Consider the following 22891-nt stretch of genomic DNA (forward strand, 5'->3'; position numbering starts at 1 on the left):
AAAAAAAGCAAAGACATAAAAGTTAATACCATGTTGCTGCGCTGAAAAAGGCAAAATGCAAAAATGGAGCATAAAAGAAACGGGGGGAAATGTCTCACTTATAGAGATCTGACTATCTGCAAAATGCTGGAAGGAGGTAAAGGGGGTAAGATCGACAAAAGGGGGAAGGGTCGGCATTTCAGGTTCAAAGGCCTCTCTGATCATGGTAGCGCTGTTTATAACCCAAAAGAAGCGATACAGATCGGACGGAGTAGACCTGGGAATCTGCTCAACAGTAGCGTCACTAATGAAGTATTTTTTGAAAGGAACAAGCAAACCATCAATGCGAGCAACATTGTCATCAAAGGCGACAGCAGAAACCTTTACACCCTATCCATCACAAGACAAAAAACAGTGGGGGAAAAATCAACCACAGCGGAGCGGGGAGAAATAACAAAACAATCAAAGAGTCAAAAGAAAACATACATGGGAATCAGCAAAGACAAAGCGGCGATACATCCTGGATGCATGAGATGCATAGGTTGTTTTTAGATGAGAAGCCTCAATAACCTGGATGACAGAAGTCCAACGTGACAGGGAGCTATGGACCTCAGAGACGCGCAAAGGCTCGATGGTCATCTAAAGAACCGAAAACGGAAACAAAGGCAAGTTGAGGTAAGCCTAAATTCATCAGGGGCTAGAAGAACGGGAATATATCAAAAGAATGCAAAAGAAAGCATAGCCCAAATGGGAAACAGGATCCAGGAGCTGATAATGCAACAGAAAGCATGCAAATTGGGTAGAATAAAAAAAGAGACGTGAACAAGTAGTTAAGCTTACAACCAGAGGCTAAAACAAACAGAGGAAAAGAAAGCCGCCTTTATGGAAGAACAGCAAAAGAGCAACACAGCACAAAAACAGAAGAAGGGCCTATTTCAATCAGATGCAACACCTCTAACAAATGACGATTCGGATGCCACTGTGAATCGGGTGCAATTTCAAAGAAATTTCTTCTAAGAGTGTTGACTGGAACTGCAAAAAAAATCAGGAAAGACTGCCACGTTATTAAATGAAAGAAATTTGTTATTTGATGAAGAAGGGGGCTGAGATGTCACATGACCAAGTAGTTTGATTACCTCTCTTTATTTATCTTTTTTTTTTTGGGGTTCTCTTTCCTTACAGCATATCGGCACTAATAATTGTGTTTCAATTGTGTAAACTGAGTTGATGATGAACAAATTGAGTTTGTTAAACTCTGACCTTATTTGATTTATTGCAGAGATTCACCTCAAATAAATTTCCTCATTTGTGACTATATAACTAATGAGACCTGACTGATTTCCTAATTTATTAGCATTGTTCTTAAAGAAAGAAAGTGGACCGAAGGACCTTAAATCATTCCTTCCATCAATATTCTCAAGCCTGTATGTATGCAAGAAACTGGCTAACTTTTACAGGTTAAGGAAAAGCAAATATTTTTTTGACTACGAACATTCCCAGGTCTTCCACTGAACTCAAATGCTTGTTCCATTACGTAATCTATTTGCAAGTGTGCATGGCAGCTTCTGTAAAACCTGTAATCATACATTTGCTATTTATGTTTTTGGCTTTCCAAATTTTCTTCGCGAATGGAGAGAATTGCAGGTGGGAGACAAAAAAAAGTTTGCAGCACACTAATTTTTTTTGGGACATTTTTTTTGTTTTATATTAAAAAAAAAAAATTTTAAAAATTGCGGTCCGGAATTATTTGAAATATTTCATAAGATTTGATTTGAGGATTGAGAATCTGGTAACTAACAAAAGTAAAAAACACAAGCAACTTGTAGGGCCCAAAATAGCGGACATGAACAAAAAAGATAGACAGAGAGGTTTTTTTTTTTATGACGCGACAAGGACCTTTTTAGATAAGAAATTAGATAAGAAAAAACAAGGAACAAATAGCATATGAGCCAGCAAGACATAGAAAAGGCCTTTGCTAGCCGTCTTGAGCCAGCAAGCACAGAGAACCCAACACAGCGCAAGAATACAAGAGAGAGTAAGCTAAGTGAACAGTTCACTAAAAACAATAATGGACCTCACCGGACAAAGCACTGCACAATTGAACTCCAGGCAAAGAAAAAAAGGGTACAGAAGAAGCTCGCAGCAAAGACGCAATTCCACTGGACAGGAAGGAGAAGAAGGCTTACAGCGAAAGAAGAGGGAGAGAACAAAGGCGAACGGCACAAGATCCTAAACCAGCAACCAACAGCGAAGACGGCACCTCTTTGTCAGTAAGATAAGAATTCATGAATGAGAAACAAAACAAAAAAGTTGCACGTCACCGGACAAGGGGCGAAAAAAATACGAACTCCAGAGGGGGAGGGAGGAAAACAGGAAGCTTACAGAAGAGATCGGAGTTCACTGGAAGGGAAGAAGGAGAAAGTTCACGATGAAGGAGAAGGAAAGATATGGACCGATGCAGCCAACAGCAAATGCGGCAGCTCCTTGGGCGGTAAAAAGACATTGGAATTGGCATTTGTACCAGTCTGGAGAGCACGCCGATAAGCGACAAAGCATCATTGTTGTTGGGGGGGGGAAAAAAAAGAAGAGAAAGAGAAAAGAGGAAGCAAAAGAATGACAGAAGAAAGAGAGAGAGGAGCTGCAAAGAGAAGCAGCGGGGCAGCGAGGAATACTGGCAGCGAGGGCAGCAGAAGCACATGGGATACTGGCTGACAGAAGAAAGAGAAAGAGGAGCTGCAAAGAGAAGCAGCGGGGCAGCAGAAGCACATGGGATACTGGCAGCGAGGCCAGGTGGGAAGCTAACGCGCAAGGCGCGAAGGACTGAATGCTTCCAATCCACATGCCGGGCACGTGAGAGGGGAGCTGCAAAGAGAAGCAGCGGGGCAGCGAGGAATACTGGCAGCGAGGGCAGCAGAAGCACATGGGATACTGGCTGACAGAAGAAAGAGAAAGAGGAGCTGCAAAGAGAAGCAGCGGGGCAGCAGAAGCACATGGGATACTGGCAGCGAGGCCAGGTGGGAAGCTAACGCGCAAGGCGCGAAGGACTGAATGTTTCCAATCCACATGCCGGGCACGTGAGAGGACGACGAAAGTTTTGGCTGAATGCTGGTGGGACGTTATCTAAAATAAAAAAAAAAAATGTGGTGGGACAATTTCTATATTATGTAATAAAATGTAGTTTTTAATAATCATTCTAATTCTAGTTTTGTGCTTTGGAATGAGAATTTGTTATATATTCCTAGACTAAGTGCCTGTTTGATAACATAAAAAAGTGCTGAAATTGAATTCATTCATACATTCAGATGTTGTGGGTATTTGATAAATAAAAATTCACCTGCTGAACTTATTAAGTGGTGCTGAATTTGTATGTATTTTTTTCAGCACAAGAATCGTAGCTGAATGCTTAATTTAATAAGAATCAAGAGATTTACTTCAACTACTTTATCTTATCTACCAAATATATCCCTGTTTGTTAATTACATTTAAAATTCTTATCTAATTAAACAAAACAACCTGATATTCTCTATTCAAAATTTTTTTTTAACAATAGTATTTTTTTGCAGTAATTTTCATCCACAAACATTTATATTTTGATATATATATTTTTTGTGCAGATAAATATTATTTATGTGATGCAGCTTATCCACACACACGTGGTTTTATGACACCATATCGAAATATTAGATATTGGTTGTCTGATTTTCGAAATGCTTCTCGTCCAAGATCAAAAGGAGAACGCTTTAACCAAGCACATGCAAGATTGAGAAATGTAATTGAACGTGCTTTTGGAGTATTAAAAGCTTGTTTTCCCATTCTCAAAATGATGAAACTATACCCTTTTCCCACACAAAGAAACATTGTCATTGTATGCATTGCTCTTCACAATCATTGTCATTTTCATACCTAATAATTTTAAGTTAATTAAATCATAGGTTCTATTTCGTTTTTGGATTAAAAGATAGAAGGGCAAAATTGTACAATTTAGCTTATTAAGCATTAAGTTATGAATATTTATCAAACAGTATAAATAGATTCAGCATTAAGATTTAAACATTCATATATCTCTTTTCAGTGCTTAAAATTTAGCAAATTAATTATTTCAGTATTCAGAATTCAGAATTCAGATTCAGTGTTATGAAACGGAGCCTAAGTCTGCATCTGGAATCTTAATGTATATAATACATTTAGCTATTAGTTTATATATTTGATAGTTAATAAAATGTGTTTATTCTTATGTGAATAGTGACTGTTTTTTGTTTACTTTCTTCCACAATTGCTGCGGATCTATTTTCAACTTAATAAAACTTTTCAGCTTTGAATTCCGCATAAAAATGATAATTCAGATCACCACCAAACCCTCTAAAGCCCATTTCTAGTTAAAGAATTGTACCTTATAATCCCACTAGAAGGTCTCTTAAATTGCTCAGACGAAACCTGCAAAGCTGCCCCGAAGACCTGCCTGCTCTGTTAGGTCAGTAGCCAGCAGACTTTCTGGCTAGTTTCCAGTGGCTCCAAAAATTGCCAAGTCCCATCAATCCTTCCTTGTCAAAGATATGTGTTTCTTATCATCCTAGAGAACATGATTCCATTCAAATGCCTCTCAAACTGCCGAAACCAACCATCCAAACATTTCCCTAAAGGGCTGCCTGCAAAACTCTCAGGCTGTGGACCAGCCAACTTCTTGCTAGTTTCCAGTGGTTCAGGTCGCATATCTGTGCCTCATATACCCATATCCTAGTTGAGGTATTATGTCTATAATCCCCAAAACATTTAATCTCACATATTGCCTCATAAACTGCTAAAACCAACCGCTAAATATGCCCCCAAGTGCTGCCTAATGGCTGTCAGGCTATTTTGCACCCAAATTTCTTTGGTGGTACAAGACCATCCTCAAGCGCACTATTCAATTCTTCTATTTGATGACAGCTACAAGCCACCCATTCATAAATAGAACTTGCCAATGTGAGACATGCACAACTCACACAAAATTTACCTATGGCAACTTACTGTAATCCTTACCAGAAAAGCTACCACTTTTCTTGTTTCAAGTTACACCTGTTGCTAAATTGCTTCAATTTTCTTTGCTGAGTTAATGAAAGTTAAAAATATAGGTATGTATGTATGTATTATTTGAGTGCCCTATGATCATGGTTTTTTCTTTCAATGAGTTATTTGAGTGCCCTGTGATCATTTTTTTTAACCGGTAAAAAAAATGGTTGGGCGGGTTCGTTTGTGGCCACCACCATGAAGCAGGGTACGTGTGTCTTGGGATCACAAGTCACTTATAAAAGTTTCTACAGATTTCTCACTAACACAATTTTCACATTTGTAATGAGATTCAAATATACAATCTTTTTGTGAAGAAGTAATCCGTTCTCTCAGATGTTATCAATTGAACCAACCGATGATAGTTTGCTATATTATAATGGTGATTGGACATCCCATATAGCTAGGTCGAAATCTCATATATTACTATTTCAATGATATAAAAGTTGCATAAGTTAAATCTTTAACTGTATGTTTATAATGTTAAAAATCCGTTTTTGTCAATATCTTGATACCTTCAAAATAAAGAAAGAAACACAATCCACAAATCTGACAGGTCAAAATTATGTTCAAAATTTCTTTCTTTTTTCCCTGTAATTGTGGATTTATTATATTTTTATGTTTTTAAAAAAGGCAATCATGAGTTTTTGCTTTACTATGAACGACACTACACAATAACATAGAGTATCTTACATCCTCTCAACATATTATAAGGATTATATTCAGAAAAAGAAAAGAGAACAAAATACATTCAGGACAGGAATAGAATCAAATATTAGTTTTGGTAGGTTAGAATATGTAAAAAGACTTTATTATTCTACAATTAGTAAAACCTACATCAATTTGGTCGTGCTTGGTATACAATAAGAGTAAGGATTATAGGCATGTAATAATTTATCTAAGGAATAGATATACAGGTTTGGATATTTGTAGTATATCATGTCTGCGAATAAAAAGAATTAATTGTACGCATTTTTATTTGTGTTCATACGTCCAGCTTTATAAGTGAACGTGAACATTTCATATGCGGATATACGAGTGAAAAATGTCTATTACTCTTTTTTTTTTTGACCAATTATATGCAATGATTTGGTTAGGTGGTGCAATATATGAAAATGATTACAACGAAATAAACGAAATATATACTTATATAGGAATTCTTTCGGTGTAGAATTGATTGGAAATAAACGAAATATATACTTATTTTGTGTATAATTGATTGGAAATATGTTTCCGTTCTTCATAGGAATTAGAGGAGGATTACTAACAAAAACTAGGATACTATTATCTCATAGCATACTTTGAGATTTGTAAACAACAAGAAGATCTATATTCAGACATATATACATAAAACGTAGAGTAATTTCACCCGCAGTGAATCTTTTGTTTCACTCTTTATGCCACTTTTTATTATATTGCTATTTCTCCTTCATAAATATCAAATTTTAATTCTTTTTTGTTTCCTTAAGATCTAATAACTATTAACTAAGTAATGCACAAAATTTAACAAACTTAGACAATCAACTTTTTTTTAATGATTATTGTATTTATTTTTTACTCGATTAATAGTTATTGGATTTTAAGGAAATAAAAAAGAACTAAAATATAATATTTATGAATGAAAAATAATAATATAATAAAAAATGGAATACAGATTGGCACGGAAGATCCGTTGCGAATTTCCCCTAGGGGATAGGGAGGATAGCTTTGCAACATGAGCCATAGAAGATAAAGAAACCTATATAGCTCTTTATATTGTATATATGTATCTAAATTTCTTTGAACTTTATTATTGAATTAATCAGAGGATAGAAGGGAGCATAGTCTCTAATTTGTGTTCCAGGTCCACACTTAGAATGTTGTCAGACGTGAGCAAACTATTTAGATTAGACTATTGGTAATTAAATATCATTAAGTTATTAAATGTACTATTAAATTCTTTTGTTAACTAATAAGAGACTAAACAAGCTTATTAATTGACATGGTGATAAAGAGTTTTTAAAGCTTTTAACCTTCTACAATAAATTCTCTTTCTTTTATTTTCCAAATTACTTGTCTATTGTTTTTTTTCCTAAGATTCTCACAGGAAAGTACAAGTAATGTTTTGTTAAAACACCTACAAAATTCTTCTTTATAATTTATTGAATAAGAAGATTGATATCAATACAACGCTTTTAATCAATTAAATCTTCTTTTAATTCTTTTAATTGATCTCAAGAGAGTGATTATCTGAGCATCACAAAAAAGTGCAGTGCATGTACTCTCAAGTCTCACTAGTTGACTGAAGTGAAGCTCCAACATTTTACACCATCATCCAGTGAGCTCAACAATAAAATGCCTTCCTATCTGGTAATGTATCTACAGCAGTATAGATAACCTTTTATCTGGTCACAATTCAAGCTTGGATACTCTCCTGTGTAGAACAGATGTCCCCAAAAATGTCATCAGTTGATGATCTCTTCTGTATTGCTTCAATCGTTCAGGGCTTATCTTTCGGAATCCAAACTTATTCTTCCACATTGATTCTGCTTCATGTGCAGCCGGAAGCACCAGGTCTGTCACATTGACAGATGCCAGGAGGTTTTCAATGCAACAGAACAATGACTGGAAATATCCTTTGCCTTGACAACTACTAGTCGTAGCAACCAGTGGGATTTCAGCCACATCCTGTCCAAATATTCGGAAAATTCCAGCAGACACCACTATTGAGTTTACTGTCAAGACGGCGCAAAACATTCCTCCATAATCTTGATCTCTATTGGATTTTCCATAGATCAACGAAGGTATAAGATCAGTGTTGCTTTTGCTTGGATCGCCAATGGGGTCAAAACGCTCATGGAAAACAGAAACAGCATCAGACAACCATTTCTTACTTTCTTCGGAAGCCATATTCCCATGGAGAAGTCTCCATGAGACATTCAGATCAGCATCATCCTCATGCTTCTTTTTTATTGTGCTTAGCAGAGAATCTGGAAGCTTTTGTTCCCCGCTGCTTACAAGTTGCTGAAGGGCAGAGTAAATGCTGCTGCATACTCTGCTGCAGAACCAGTTCCCACTTGGCAATTCTTGTAAGTCATCCATCCCGTGGTCTTTCAAACACCCAACATGATACTCCTTTTCACACTGATCACAAATAATAACTGTACGAGGTCCAAAATCAGATTCATTGTAGTCATGAACCCTGCAAATGACACATCCACCAACATCAGTTTCTGAAGCTCCAATTATGCGAACACATCGTTTTCTTACTTCCTCCACAGGATCAATTCCAGCAACCCTTCCAGCAGCTACAGCATTTGCATTGTGCTCCACAAAGTTCTCATTTTTAAGCATATTCACACAACATCTACAATACCAAGTGCCCTCAGGAACGCTTGGAAGATCAACACACCCGTGGTGAAAAGCTCTGGGGCACAAATCACAACACAAGAGCTCCCCCACACCTTCACAAACTGAACAGATATCATCACTTTGATTTACATACGAATGCAAATTTCTTTTTATTGCTAAAGCCCACTCGTGAAGGGATACTCCATCTGATGTATATATCTCGTGGTAAGGCTTGCGTCGAGCAGCATAACCAGCATGAGCCTCAAACGTTGAGGGGCTAACTACTTTACTACAACAGTAGCAGAAGATCCCAGAACCAGATTTATAGCCCGAAAGCACTTTCTTGCCCTTCGAATAATAGCCTAATGGAGTTCCATCAGCAAGCAAATTCGACTCAAAAACCACTTTGTGCAATCTAAGATCTTTCTTGGTCAGCTTTCCTTCAACCTTTTTCCTAGGACATTTACCGGACGAGTTCTTGCTGGAGGCAGGTAATGAGGGCCTAGAACCAACGTGATCAGTTGACTGAGTAGTCTGATCTTCAGACTCCCTCAAAGAATCACACAAATTATTAGCTTTTGCTTGTGAAAAAGCAATAGCTTTCTGGACTCGAACTGCTAATGAGTCATCAGAAGAAGCAACCTCCTTGCAAGCATTCAAGATATCGCGAAGGGATTTCCCGTTCTGCAAATAAATATTATCAGCAGCACAATTCTTTCCACTTCTTGCGTGCAACTCAAACCGATCAGGCGACAAAACTCGACTCCCTTTACATGCATCACAGAAACAAATTATCCCACACCCTCGAATCTCTCCTCGGAGCCCTGCTTCCCCTGCCTTATTTTCACCCTTTGATCCACAAACATAATGCACAGGTAAGCCCTCTAGCAAACCCGTCTCAAGAAGATCCTTCAAACTTGCCGAATTTCGATCAAAAGAAACCCCATTATGGCAATTAACATTAACATCATCATAATCCAAGAAATCCACCTTCACACTTTTCGCTCTCCTCTTATCCTTCGGTTTCCGTGATATTATCGTTACCTCATCATCCTCATCAATACTAGCATCTATCACATCACTCTTTGTATCCTCTTTTTCTTCAGAATCCTCGAATTTAATCCAGCCATGAAAGTTCTTACCGCCACCTTTCTGAGACCTGGTAACTCTCCTGTTCCCGTTCTCCCCTCCTATGTCATCATCAACAGGGGAAAGCTTTTTTTCCCTCATCAGGAAAGCATATTCCCTCTTCATTCCAGGCCGAACCTTGACAGGAAAATTCATGATTGTATCGAATCACTCAAAAATTCTTAAAAAAAAAGAAAAGAAAAGAACCTGCAGATTTCAAACTATAATGGCTGTATGTAATTATATTTGTAGATAGTAATAAAACCGAATCCTTTCCTAGATTGGAATCCAACTACAAAACTGAAATCGAATCCTTTGCTAGCTTGGAATCGGGGAAATTTGGGGACGGAGATAGATTCAGAATCAAGATTTTTAATTTTTAAATTCTTTAAAAAAAAATAGAAAAAAAAATCTTAGGTTTTCGAAGGTCGGTGCGCGGCGGTCCGCATTCAGGAAGGACTTTGGAAGAGGTCGGTGTAGGGTTTAAGGTGGAGGTGGGTCCCACGTATTTTAGTTTATAAACCCAGTTAATTCCGATTCAAATTTGAAAGCCAGTTCTAATTTTTGGTTTGGAATTTTGGAAAAAAAAAATTTTTGGGGATGTGATCGTTTGTAATAAATTGATAAAGGATGGCCATATTGCAAAAAATATTATTTGAAGCTTTTTTTTTTTATTTATTTTGTAAAAAATTATATTTTTTTATTTTATATAAATCACATTAGAAAAGGTATTATTATATTATTATAAAAAAAATTTTAAATAATTATCTATCCAAATAGACTCAAAAAGTCAAAAGTATTGATTATTTAAAATTAAAATTTAGAATCAGATAAAATAATCAAACGATAGGGGTCACTGGTTCACTTTCATACTCTCGTCTCGTTCCGGTGCATTCATATAATTCTCCGTTGCATGCTAATTAGTCTTAATTTTTTGGAAAAAAAAAATACAGTTTTTGTCCTCAATGTTTCACCCTTTTGTAGTTTTAGTCCTTCAATTTTTCAAAAAAAGCAAATCTGGTATCAATGTTTAGTATATGTGCAATTTTAGTCCCTAAAGTTTTGGTGAGAGCAAATTTGGTCTCTAATGCATCCACTTTAAAGCAGTACATTTTAAGAATTTTTCCTAATTAGACAAACTTTAGTGACATCTAGTCATGTATCCATTAAATTAAATTTCAAAATAAAAAAACGAAATAGTAATTCTCTTTATACAACAAAATTAAAAGCTAATAGGTCATGTCCTAATTAATAAACTACTAAGAAGAAAGAAAAATTTTAAACTAAAAAATTAAAACTAATCGGAGCACTTAGTTCATTGATTCAAAACTCATTTTCACTCTCTATCCACATTGCCTCCAAATAAAAAGTCGCAGTTCTTAATTTTTTTTGTATAGATTAACATGAAATTCATCAATAGATTGACCATCTTCATAAATCACACTTAACTAGAAAAGTTGGTAAAAAGCCTAATTTATCCTACTTAAATACTCCAAAATCACTAAAAGTGCACTAAAACACACACGCAAATATTTGAAAACATGATAATTATCAATATAATAACTGTATTCAAAACCGAAGCGCTAAAACTATAAAACTGTTTTCAGATGACATAGAATCAATTAAATTCAATCAGTAGCATACATTTTATTATTCAAAAATAGTTTTTTTTTCTTTGTGGTTGAAGAAATTTCTCAATGTTCAGATCTTTAGAGTTATTGCATATGTACAAATTCGTAGACTTAAAATTACTTTGAACTAAACTGGAAATTTGATGACTGTTATATGCATATTTAGACCATGTTGAATTGATGATGTTTTCTTTTTATTAACGCTATGTTGTTTTCTTTGCTTTAAAAAGTTATGCAATTAAACTTTAGGTTTTCATGTACTTGCCAGTGAGTGGAGAATGGTGATATGTTATTGTCGTAATAGGCAGTAAGAAAATTTCATGTTAAATTAAATTTTTTAACAAAAGTGTTGATAGAAAGTATAAAATAATCTCATTCGAAAAAAAGAGTATAAAATGTTTGGCACGGCCAATTTCCCACACCAAGTGGAAATGCACTCAATGAATTATTTATTTATTTATGTTAATTCCATCACATAGGCCGAAGTGATCCTGGGTGGATGTGAAACTATTCTGTTTCTTGATGGTTGAGCCTCCAAGATTGAGATGAGACTCTTGGGTTCTAATCTCTTTCCTTCTTCTCTTCGTTTCTTAAATCCTATCTCTCTCTTTTTAAAAAAAATAAAAAAAGATTTTTATCTATTCATTTTTTGATATAATGTTGGATAGTATATTCAAAGAAGTTAAGTGCTAAACATTTGGTAGAGCATTCAAGCATAAATTTCGCAACAAATAACAAACTTTTCTTGTTAATTTGGATGTTGCTATTTGATGATAATGCCAATGTCACCGAAGATTATTACCACTTTAACGAAAGGAGTAAATATACACTGAGCAAATGCTGAGAATGAATTGAGCACAACTCTCTCCTAAATTCCTATTTCAACCCTAATATATTGTTGCTATTGTGCTCAAATACTTAAGGTTGTTTGGGGTTGCGGTGACTTCTAAAGAAATACTTCTTATACAAGTACTTTTAAATTTTAACAAAAGTGCTTTCAAATTATCAAAGTTGGGCTCTTTAAATTATGAAAAATTAATTACCAAATACCCTAGAAGTATTTTTAGGGTCCGTTTGGTTCACAAACTAGATGAAATGGGATGACTTATCCTCAGATTATTAATTTTGGGTTGAATCATCCTCGGATTAATAATTCAAATTATCTAGTGTTTGGTTGGTTTTGGGTTTGGATAGGATATGTTCAGAAATAATCCTATCTTGTGCTTGGTTGGAAATTGGATGAAATAGGATTACTATTTTAATGACCAAAATACCCCTTAAATTGCAAATTCTTTTTAATAAAATAATTTAATATTTTATTAAAATATTAATAAAATAATTTAATAATAAATTAGTATATATATATATATATATATAACTTTATTAAAATAGAGTAGTTTAAAACTTTAGAATTATAAAGTAATCAAGGGTTTCGATATATAAAAATTTTCATTCACTCAAACTCAGCCCATGCGGGGTCATAAAAATAGATTTTGACTAAAATTTGAAATCCAATTAAATGATAGCCCAAATTTTGGCTAACTTAAGGTTAAATTGATTAAAATCTAACCGATTTAAGAGCTTTAAATGGCCGAGATCAAACCAATATAGAAGATTTTTCTTTGGGCCAGGGTTGAACTTATTGAAGTCTTCATTAACAAAGTCCAATTGATAGGATTGTGTATTTATATAGAATTTAGTTGAGAAAATGAGCTTAGTAAGGGCAATTTAGTCCAAGGGCAATATAGTCCTTTTATTATGATGTTAAGTATGGGCAAATTAGTCAAAAAATTTAAATTAATTAATAGGGGTATATTAGTTAAAAATTTAAAATAATGAATAGGGGCAAATTAGTCAAAATTTTGAATATAATTAGTAGGGGCTAGTTAGTTTGTTTATTATCATATTATTATATGAGAGTATGGTTATGTAATGAATGTGTATCATTCACAAGGGCAAATTAGTCTAAATATTGTTATATTGGCAATGGGGGCAATTAGTAAAAAAATATTAAAATTAATTAGTAGGGACAAATTAGTCCATTTTGTTGTATTATCATGTGGGAGTCGGGTTGTATAATTATGAAAGTATAAATTTATATTATTTATAGAGTTATTCTTATATACACTATCATATTTGGATGCACAACACACATGCAAAATTTGAGTTTGAAATTTAAATTTAGATTACATGTCATGCATCTAATAATGAAAGTGTATACATTGTCAGTGTATAGCAGATTAATCCTTATTTTTAAGGATAAATTAATTTAAAATTTTATCATTCTATCTGTTAGTCTAAAATTTTATTATGACTAATATCACCTCACCCATGAGATTATTTTATCCTATAAATAGGGAATTAATTCGGCTAGTTAAAATGTATCATCCCATGTATAAAATGGCAACCAAGCATGGATCACATAGTATCATTAATTCAATCCTACGTTATCTTATGAACCAAAAGGAAGTGTTTTAAAGCATTTTCTTTAAAACGTACCATAACCTGAAACAAGACCTTCCTCTCTTCTCCCAAATCTAAACGCCATGAAAAATATCCACCTCTTCCCATCCTCTCTCTTCTTCCATCGTTTTGTTTACTCTTTTCTTACTTCCTCTCTCGTCTCCTCCTTCCTACTTCGGCGACCTAATCCGAATCAGCTTCCTTTTATGGGCCTACTTCTCATCTCTTCCATCATCAATCGATGCAGTGCTGATGGTGATTTCTTGATGGTTGTGGTGGAGATGATGGTACTAGTGCTGACAGTGTTTTGTTGGTTGTGATGGGGGTCATAGTGATACTTTGCTGCGTGCTGTTGTTAATGATGATGGTGGCAGTAGGGTTATGGTAGTAATGGTGGTTATAGGCACGCTTGACTGAACGATACGCTATTGGGTTTATGAACTCATCAAATGAATGGGAAAGATTTCACTTTGCACCCCCGAAATATGTCTAAATTTTCACTTTAGTTCCTAAATTTTAAAATGGGACACCATAATTCCTAAACTATAATACTTGTCCCATTTTAAGTAGAGACATCGAATTTTATACTCCAAAATGAGACAGGATTTATATGTTAGGGACAAATATTTTATTTTGGGGACTAAAATAAGAAATATTTTATATTTTAGGGATTAAAGTGAGACAAATATCATACTTTAAGGACTAAAATGCCACATTTTAAATGTTGTTGACCAAAATAGAATTTCAAATATAGTTGGAGGGTGCAAAGTGAAATTTACCCGAAATGATAGAGTTACACACCAAGACTCTCAAAAATAAAATTACTGAACTATTAAAACATAAATACGATGAAAAATAATGATCTTGATGTTGCAATCAATTTAAATTTTAACATTGATTTAGTGGTTAATATGTAAATAAATGAATCTACTTCTGGGGTTTGCTTAAAAAAAAAAACGTACTCCAAGTCAACGTGAATTTGACTTCATACAATTTGTTTGATCTTGGCTTGAATATTAAAAACAGCGGGGCAAACACAATTTATATATAGACAGAAAAATAATAAGTACAAGCTTGAGTTTCTTGACATCTTCATTAATAACTTTGATTAAGTCCAGAAACATACCAAGCTCTGAATAATTTTTCTACCAAAAAATAAAAAAATAAAAACCCCACTAAGTTCAAACACATACGAATAAACTCTAAACTCAATACTAGGCCCATTTTTTTTTCTCTTTTTTCCCTCTTTCTTCGGTTCAAAGATTAAAATTTCAAAAGGACACCAAACACTCTTATAAGAAAGTTTAGAATATGAGAAAAGCGCTTCTCTATAACAATTTTGTGTTGATCCATCATCCAATTGTGGACTGGCATCGGCAAATTTGGAGCTCAAGAAACGTCGTAGTTCCATCTTCTTTTCTTGTGTAAAGAAATGTTTATACGTTGAATATTGTCCAAAATTTGAGCTTTAATTTGTTTTCTTAATTGAATGTATTGTTTTATAGCTGCATTGATTGAATAACATTAAATTAGGTATTATGATGTATTATCAATGATTGGTACAAGAACAGTAAAAACTTTAAGAGAGTAATTAATTTCAGATAATTGAATAATTTTGTTTGTTTTTTCTGGCTGATTAGGTTTGGCAAGTTCATCATTTGGCACAGCGGGATAGAATGGAGGAGAATAGTAGCCAATCACAAACCAAAAGGAAAATGAACGGGAACAAAACAGAAAACCTTAGCTAAAATACGATGAAGTCCGGTGCTAGATATCTTCTAGATGTCTAGGGTTCATGAAGCTCGGATTTGGTCTTCACGCCGGACTTGGCGCTGGACATCCTCGGGTACCTCTACATTTTTTGTTCGTTTTGTGGCCCTTGCTCTTTAAGAGGTCGAAATTGAGCATGAAGTGATTCCTTGAACTTCTTAGCACGAGCTCGCGTTACTGGACCAACTGGCACATTAACTTGATCATCACTCGAACCATGACCAGCTTGGATATCCTCATCACCAAGTCTTGACAAAGTTCGTTGCATTAGTTAGAAATTGATTTTTTCCTTTCGGCTAAAAAAATATGTACATAATTTAAGGAAAGGAAAGAAGGAAATTTGAACCTTAACGGTGTTTAGAAAATGAAACATAAGATTTTTCTTATTTGGTCGATCGAAATGAAAAATTTTTGACACTAGGGTATGAAGTCATTGCATTAAAATTGATAGGGTAAATATGTATATAAATGAATTTCTTGGTGTGAAATGGTTAATTCTTATAGTTGCACATTTATTTGCCTACCTATAGTCAATCTGTGCGCATCTATAGATAAGGATTGAACAATAATGTCATTAAAAATAAATATTTTTTTAGATGCTTTACCATCTATAGACACATAATTGCACTTGGAAAACTTTAACCGTCGAGATTTAATTAAATGCAACCTTGTAAGCAAAAAGAGAATCAATCATTACCTACCTTTAGCACATAATTATGTGCTTAACTATGCATTTAAGATTTAGGAAATTTAATCATAGGTAATCAATTAATGGCAATTCATGTAGACCAAACCAGAACCTTTTCAGCAGCTTGCTTTTATTTTCAAACTGCCTAAAAATGATATTAAACAATAAAAATGAATTCTTCTCTAGTTTAGAAACTAAAAATGTTGATATGATATCTCTAATATGCAATTCAGATGAACTATATGAGATCCACAATAGCAACTAAATCCCTATACCCTGAGGTGACCTGTTATTGTTTGTCTACAACAAGCAAAGATAAAGTGTTCCACAATTATAATCAACATAATTAAACAATACAACAAAAAAATGAAGAGGTTATTTCAAAATTCTCAAAAAAATAGCAAGATTAATTTTACATTACCTCCAAAGGCACTTTATCAATGAATTCGATATATTTTCATAACAAAAAAAAGGAATAAAAAAGAAAATAAATACTAAACAATGTAACATTAAATGCTTTAATTTTTAAAGAAAGATTGTGCTACTCACCGAACGGTTGTTGCTTCTTTTGCTTCAGGACTATCGTAGTAACGTGCAATTTCCTCAAGTCTATAAAGGAGAAATATGTTCAAATGATTAAACCAAAATCAAAACATAATCAAGTCACAGGGTATATAACAAAATTGTGCATGGATGAAATTGTTGATATCTAATACCTGTTCAGCTCCTCGATAGGTGGATTTTCAACACTTTTTTTACGCTTCCGAATTAGTGCTTGAGCAGTAGGGTTGCCAAATTTGATGTGGCCAGGAATTTTTTTCTTTGCCATGACTTTTTTTTTACTAGGAAATTGTGGGAGAAATATGTACAGCCTTACTGAGGTATCTATGTAGATCTGAAGGCTAAAACCCTCTTGTTGGAGAATACTTTCTTTTCTTTTCCTTTTCGGTTGTTGGGGAGGGACAGAGAAAGAGAGAAGAAAATTAGTCAATATAATAGTAAAAATCCTATCTTTGACACATCAACATTTTTAGTGGTCAAGGACATATGACATCCGGCATTTTTATGTTTAAGGTTTTAAAAGATATATATCCTTAAAAATATTGGAAGAATACTCAATTAGAATTTAAGTAGTCTAGACAAGAACAACTATTGATAATTCAACTACTTTCTAGTACGAAGTTTCAAGAGCAGTGAACATTGAGCGAAAGAGCACCTTGGATGGCTCCATGTAGTATTTAGTTTTATTTTGCTACCTTTTATGGCTTAAAAATTTATAGGACGTGGAAAATTAAATTTATAACACAAATAATAGTAGAGTTTGAATCTGATCAATTTGAGTGCTATTTGACATTTGTTAAAAACAATATTTTCATTATTTTTTTAAATATTTTCGATCAGATTAAACTTGATAGCACAACACTCGGCCATGGTTTCAACAAGAAATCAAGAATCATTGACAAACTAGCATAAACATCCTTATCTTATCCCATGAACAGTTTTAACCATCATGCAAATATTGTAAAAGAACGTCAATTTAACATGTGTGTGTGTCTACACACACAAATATACATATATATATATATATGTGTGTGTTACACATGTATACATGTGTGTATATATATACATATACATGTATGTATTTATGTATTTATGCATGTGTCTGTGTGAATTTGGATGCACACACACATATACATACCTAGATACATACATACATACACACACGTGTATATATATATATATGTATGTATATGTATATTATGTTATCGATCATTGTCACTCATTCATGAAAAGATAAAGTCATATAAAAACTCTTAAAAAGTATCCCAGAAAATTAGTTGAACTAAAAAAAAGTAGAAAAACGAATCTAAATACTTAATACTCATTTGACAAATAACAAATATGAAATCAAGGGCATGGACCCATGTTTGACAGCCCACCGTATTATATGTATGAGGTGATCATCTCCAGACAGTGTAGTATAAGAAAAGCTAAATCAATACCTAATGAGAGATAATCCACTATTGTATTAGTAGAATATAAAGTGATTTCATAGCAATCAGTCCTACACAATCTCGCTAGAATGATGCTTTATGACTGTTAAGTATTATACCTTAACCATTACTCTTTATGTGAACAAATACATACCATTAGGATATCAATCTCAAACCATGTATAGCTCATTAGTGAAATACATTTGAGTTATTAACCAAAATGATGTCTCGCACGCTTAGTGAAACACATTTGAGTTATGAATTGAGAAGTTCACAAATTTCATGAATGAAGTGATCGATAAAAGTTACAAGAATTATCCTATTACGTAGAGGTCAACTTATGAATTGCATACAGAAAACTTTAAATTAAGTAAGTTCAAGGCTGACAGAATTCAATATCATGTAAAATCAGCCTTAACTTTAAATTTAGCTTGTGACTTTAGAATGTTGACATGTCTATAATATTATTGATTCTTTATGTTAGTGCTTCGATGATTATACTAGTCACTTTTTTCTTGATCAATTTCATTGTTGCTCAATAGAAGACATCATTCTATCAAGGAAGCAAGAAAAGATCCAATAGCCCAACAAACTTATAGGATCCTTGTATAAATCCAAAGGTGCTTGGAAAGAAGAAATTTGTCCATTGATGGAAATCGCTGGAAAGTGGCGGATGATGAATAGACAATCAATAGCATGGCTTTGCTGCGATAGAAGTGAATTGGCACTTCACTAAACAAAACGTTGAATATAAAGTAATGCGGTTCCCACTTGTGAAGTCTAAAGATTAGCTGGCCGATATACTCATGAAAGTTGTGCCCATTAAAAGCTTCTGCAACTCACTTATAAAGTTGCACCAACTTGAGGGGAAGTGTTCGAATGAATGATTGTTGATTATGAATATCTTCTTAATTTTGATGTACTATATCAATTAGACATTTCTTTAAAATAGTTGCTATCGAAAAGATTGTATAGATTCATTATATCTTACCCTATTGTAAGTATATATATATATATATATATATATAAGACTTGTACTATTGTCACGTTAGAATAGTGAAATATGGAGAAAATTTCCCCCCAAAACTCCTTCTTAACATTTTAACCATATGCAGAAATGGCAGCAAATTTCTACTTCAGGAAAAATACATTATAGTTGGGCAAGGATAGGGTTGGGTAATTATGTCTATGCATGGTTTGAACATCAACCAAGTATTAGATGATAAGTATGCAGACTCAAGTGGACGCAAAAATTTTTTGCTCTTTGGTTGTTCTCTCGAATCTAGTACTTTACAAAAGAGATGAGCGTAATTTTGTATATCTATAATAAATTGTTACACTAAATAAACTCTCCTTTTTACAGTTCTGCAGAATGGCTGTTGGAAACTCGAGCCATCTGAATAACTTTATAAGGCCTAAATAATGGTTTATTTAATGGAGCATTCAAAAACTACTAACTGTTTAATATTAACAACCAAAATAATATTATTCAATTATCATGGGGAGGACTTCATTATGTTAAAAGAAAATCTTTTCATCAATAATGTTCTTGTAGCTTTCGAGGTAATGAAAGTGAGTGACATTAAACTGTATCGGGTTTTCATTCAATTTTCAATGTATAGCTACAGAATTTAACACCATTGTTGTATTGCTCATTACCTAAAATTAACGCAATAAAATCAAGATAATGACTTTGTTTGTACTATCAATCACTCAAGAATCGATGTTTGCAGGAAAAATAATTTTGCTTCTCATAGGACAATATGTTGAGTACAAAAATTTAAGTTATGATCCTGTTTTTCTATTTTTCATAACATTAACTATGCCACAATATTCAACTAAGGGGCCAAAATAACTCTATAATTACAGAATTTTAGTTGGTTTGGTCCTTTCATGCTATTGAAAACTCTTCGCTGGTAGTAGTTATCGAATAAAAAACTTTTGTTATTATAATGTAGTTTAAAGCTGAAACTTTTTTGAAAAGGTCAAAAGCTGAAACTTTCACATATTTCATAAGTTTTTTGATCCTAAAAGTAGAGCTAAGTACCACACAGTATTAGCTATATGCAAAAATTAAACGAAAAAAAAACATAAACGATTGAAGAAAAGAAATTGATTGTATAATTTGACTAACAGAAGTTATGCTCATCTCCTAAAAGTAGAGCTGAGTACAACACATTTTTAGCTATGCAGAAATTGAACAAAAAAAAAACTTAAATGATTGAAAAAAAGAAATGGATTGAATTATTTGACTAATAGAAACTATGCACATTTACAGACTAGTATGGTATATAATCTATGTGAAGATTTGGAGGCCGTTTGATAGAGTTTATTGCCATTATGATCTTCCTCGTAAAAAATATTTTCAAACTAATGCAATTTCAATATTTATTCCCTTGTTAATATATTTGCTGTCATGTGGATTTTAAATATGGAAAACTAATCAGACTTAAACTTTGGCTCTAATAATGATCATAGTTTAGTGTGAACTATAAAAGTTCCACTTTAAAGGAAAAGAGAAATGAAAAAAAGGTCTCACATTTTTTTGACCCATCATAGATAATCTAAGTCATAATTAGCATTAGAATTAACACTAAGGCTAGTTAATAGTTGATATCTAGAACAGTTATCATTATGCATTCTAACAATAAAAAATCATGAATTAACAGAATAGATCTCTAAGGATTTTTGACGGGTATTTTACATACATGCAAGCTAAAAAATACCGAATTACACCCGTTCACTGCAAGTATACAGATCAACTAGTAGTTTAGGGTATATATCGGGTCGATCCCACAAGGAAGAGTGAACAATTACCGGTATTACTAAAGCTTCTCTATTATTTAGACTATCAATGAATGATAAGAAATTTAACCTACTGCACTTATACAAGAAATTAACAAATAAAAGCTCCTTAGGTTGTGGTATCCCTAACTACTCATGCAAGTGTTATATTTGGATCATTGAGTACTACATCTAGGCTAATTATGGTGTAATTTCCTTATGCATTTGAATCCTACTTTCGTAGTGAATCAATTATACTTATAACTAATCCATACCTATTCTCATGGTTATGAAATTAGCTACAAGTTCATTTCTTCAGTGAAATTACATGAAATGAATCACTAAAAACCACATAGGTGCACCTCTACTTTCGTGAGTGTACTCCCTATGTTTAGCACTTCTTGAACTAATGTTAAATCTCAATTTTCATTGCAGAAATAACACCTTAGATAATCAGAATTAATGGTACCAGATTAATCATGATTTCAAGAGCCAAAGTGCTAAATAACTTGCTCAAATACTAGCAATCAAATAGCCAAATAATAAACACTAACAATCATAGGAAGTTCAACCAAACCCAAGGTATAAACTTTAAAAACACATATTAAATATAAAATCCAGAACTTGTATATTAGCTAAACTTGGAATCAAATACAAAAGATAAAGAGTTGGAAAGGAATGTAACCCATGTCACTTGAGCTCATCACCTTGCCTTCTTCATCTCCATTTTCATCCTAATCTAGATAATGTACAAGAGTGGATGAACTAACTAGCTAAACTATACTACACTAATCTAATACTAAGAGAATGGAAAAACTACATTTCTGCACTTCCAAGCTTCTCCCGTATCCTCCCGTATCCTCTGCATGTCCTGGTTGCTCCCTATATAAACTGCTCCAAAAGCTCCTTTTCCATTGGTCCAAACTTGCTGCATTTGATTTCCAAATCTGAAATTGTTAAGATAGTCAATAGCCATTGTTTTTGACTTGAAAATATGCCAACTTTCTTGCCCTTTTGTCTTCTAAAACATGTGCACCGAATTCTCTTGCAGATTGTAGCTGGAAAGTAGTCAGAACACAAGAGAATTGACTGAGCAAAATTGCAGAATTGCGGCCAGAAAACGCGCCTACACAAAACGCGGTTACAAGTCACGTTTTGTGTACTCGCGTATTCACTTTGTCCTTACTTCAGCTGCGATTTTCTCTATCATAAAGGCTGAACTGGATTTTTTGTAAAACACCAAAGTTGTAGCCCTTTGAGTTAGCTTTCCAATGCTTCAAGAATCATCCAAATCTGAGCTTTGTAGCCTGAGATATGATCGAAATACTAAACACTGGTCAGAGCTCTGTTTTCCACTTTGGACAGCTGAGTTGAATTTCGGTATTTCAACTTTTGGACTATGAAAACGGCTGAACTGGACTTTGATGTCTTCATACCAAATGTAGATATATCTCTTAGCTTCAAAATGGTACCAAGATCACCTTGATCCGATCTGTGTAGCTCCAGATATAGTCAAAATACCAAAACGTGTCAGAGTTGTCAAAACCTGACTTTTCTTGATTCAAATTGCATTTTTCCTTTTTACACTTCATATTTTATTTTCACCACTTTAATCCATCTTCAATCATCCAAATATCTTCTCAATGCACTTCATTTGATGATTGAATCATTAAACCTACAAAATATGAAGTTTTTACCATAAAAATCCATAAAATGCAATGTTTAGCCATTTTAACATAAAATGTAGTTTTTTACCAAAACCTTAGTTATTTTAGTTATAATACTAAATAATCAAACCAAAATTAACTAATAAAACACACTAAAAATACGTAAAATAAACTCTTATCAAATACCCCCACACTTGAACCATTGCTTGTCCTCAAGCAATAAGAAATACAAACCAACAATGATTTGAAAATAAACATATGTAGCATTTCAACTTCATTTCCTCAAAACAAAGTAAATAACCATTATGCAATTATTCAATTAAGTTCAAGTACTCATAATATCAAGTAAAGGAGAGCCAATTATACCGTCATTATAACAAATTTAAATCAATTTTTCATCCTTACCCAATC

General features: G+C 33.5%; 1 protein-coding gene across 1 annotated transcript; it reads right to left on the reverse strand.

Annotated features, from left to right (window-relative positions):
- Nucleotides 1-7283: 7283 nt before the first annotated feature.
- LOC113722597 (uncharacterized) lies at nt 7284-9952 on the reverse strand. The gene has a single exon (XM_072048311.1). The coding sequence runs from the start codon at nt 9637-9639 to the stop codon at nt 7414-7416; it is 2226 nt and encodes a 741-aa protein (XP_071904412.1). The 5' UTR covers nt 9640-9952; the 3' UTR covers nt 7284-7413.
- Nucleotides 9953-22891: the final 12939 nt, after the last annotated feature.

The sequence above is a fragment of the Coffea arabica genome, chromosome 5e, assembly GCF_036785885.1.
Source record: "Coffea arabica cultivar ET-39 chromosome 5e, Coffea Arabica ET-39 HiFi, whole genome shotgun sequence".
Classification (NCBI taxonomy): domain Eukaryota; kingdom Viridiplantae; phylum Streptophyta; class Magnoliopsida; order Gentianales; family Rubiaceae; genus Coffea; species Coffea arabica.

Bases quoted from the DNA above. Each gene is read 5' to 3' on its own strand.
- LOC113722597 (XM_072048311.1), bottom strand. From the start codon at position 9,639: ATGAATTTTCCTGTCAAGGTTCGGCCTGGAATGAAGAGGGAATATGCT.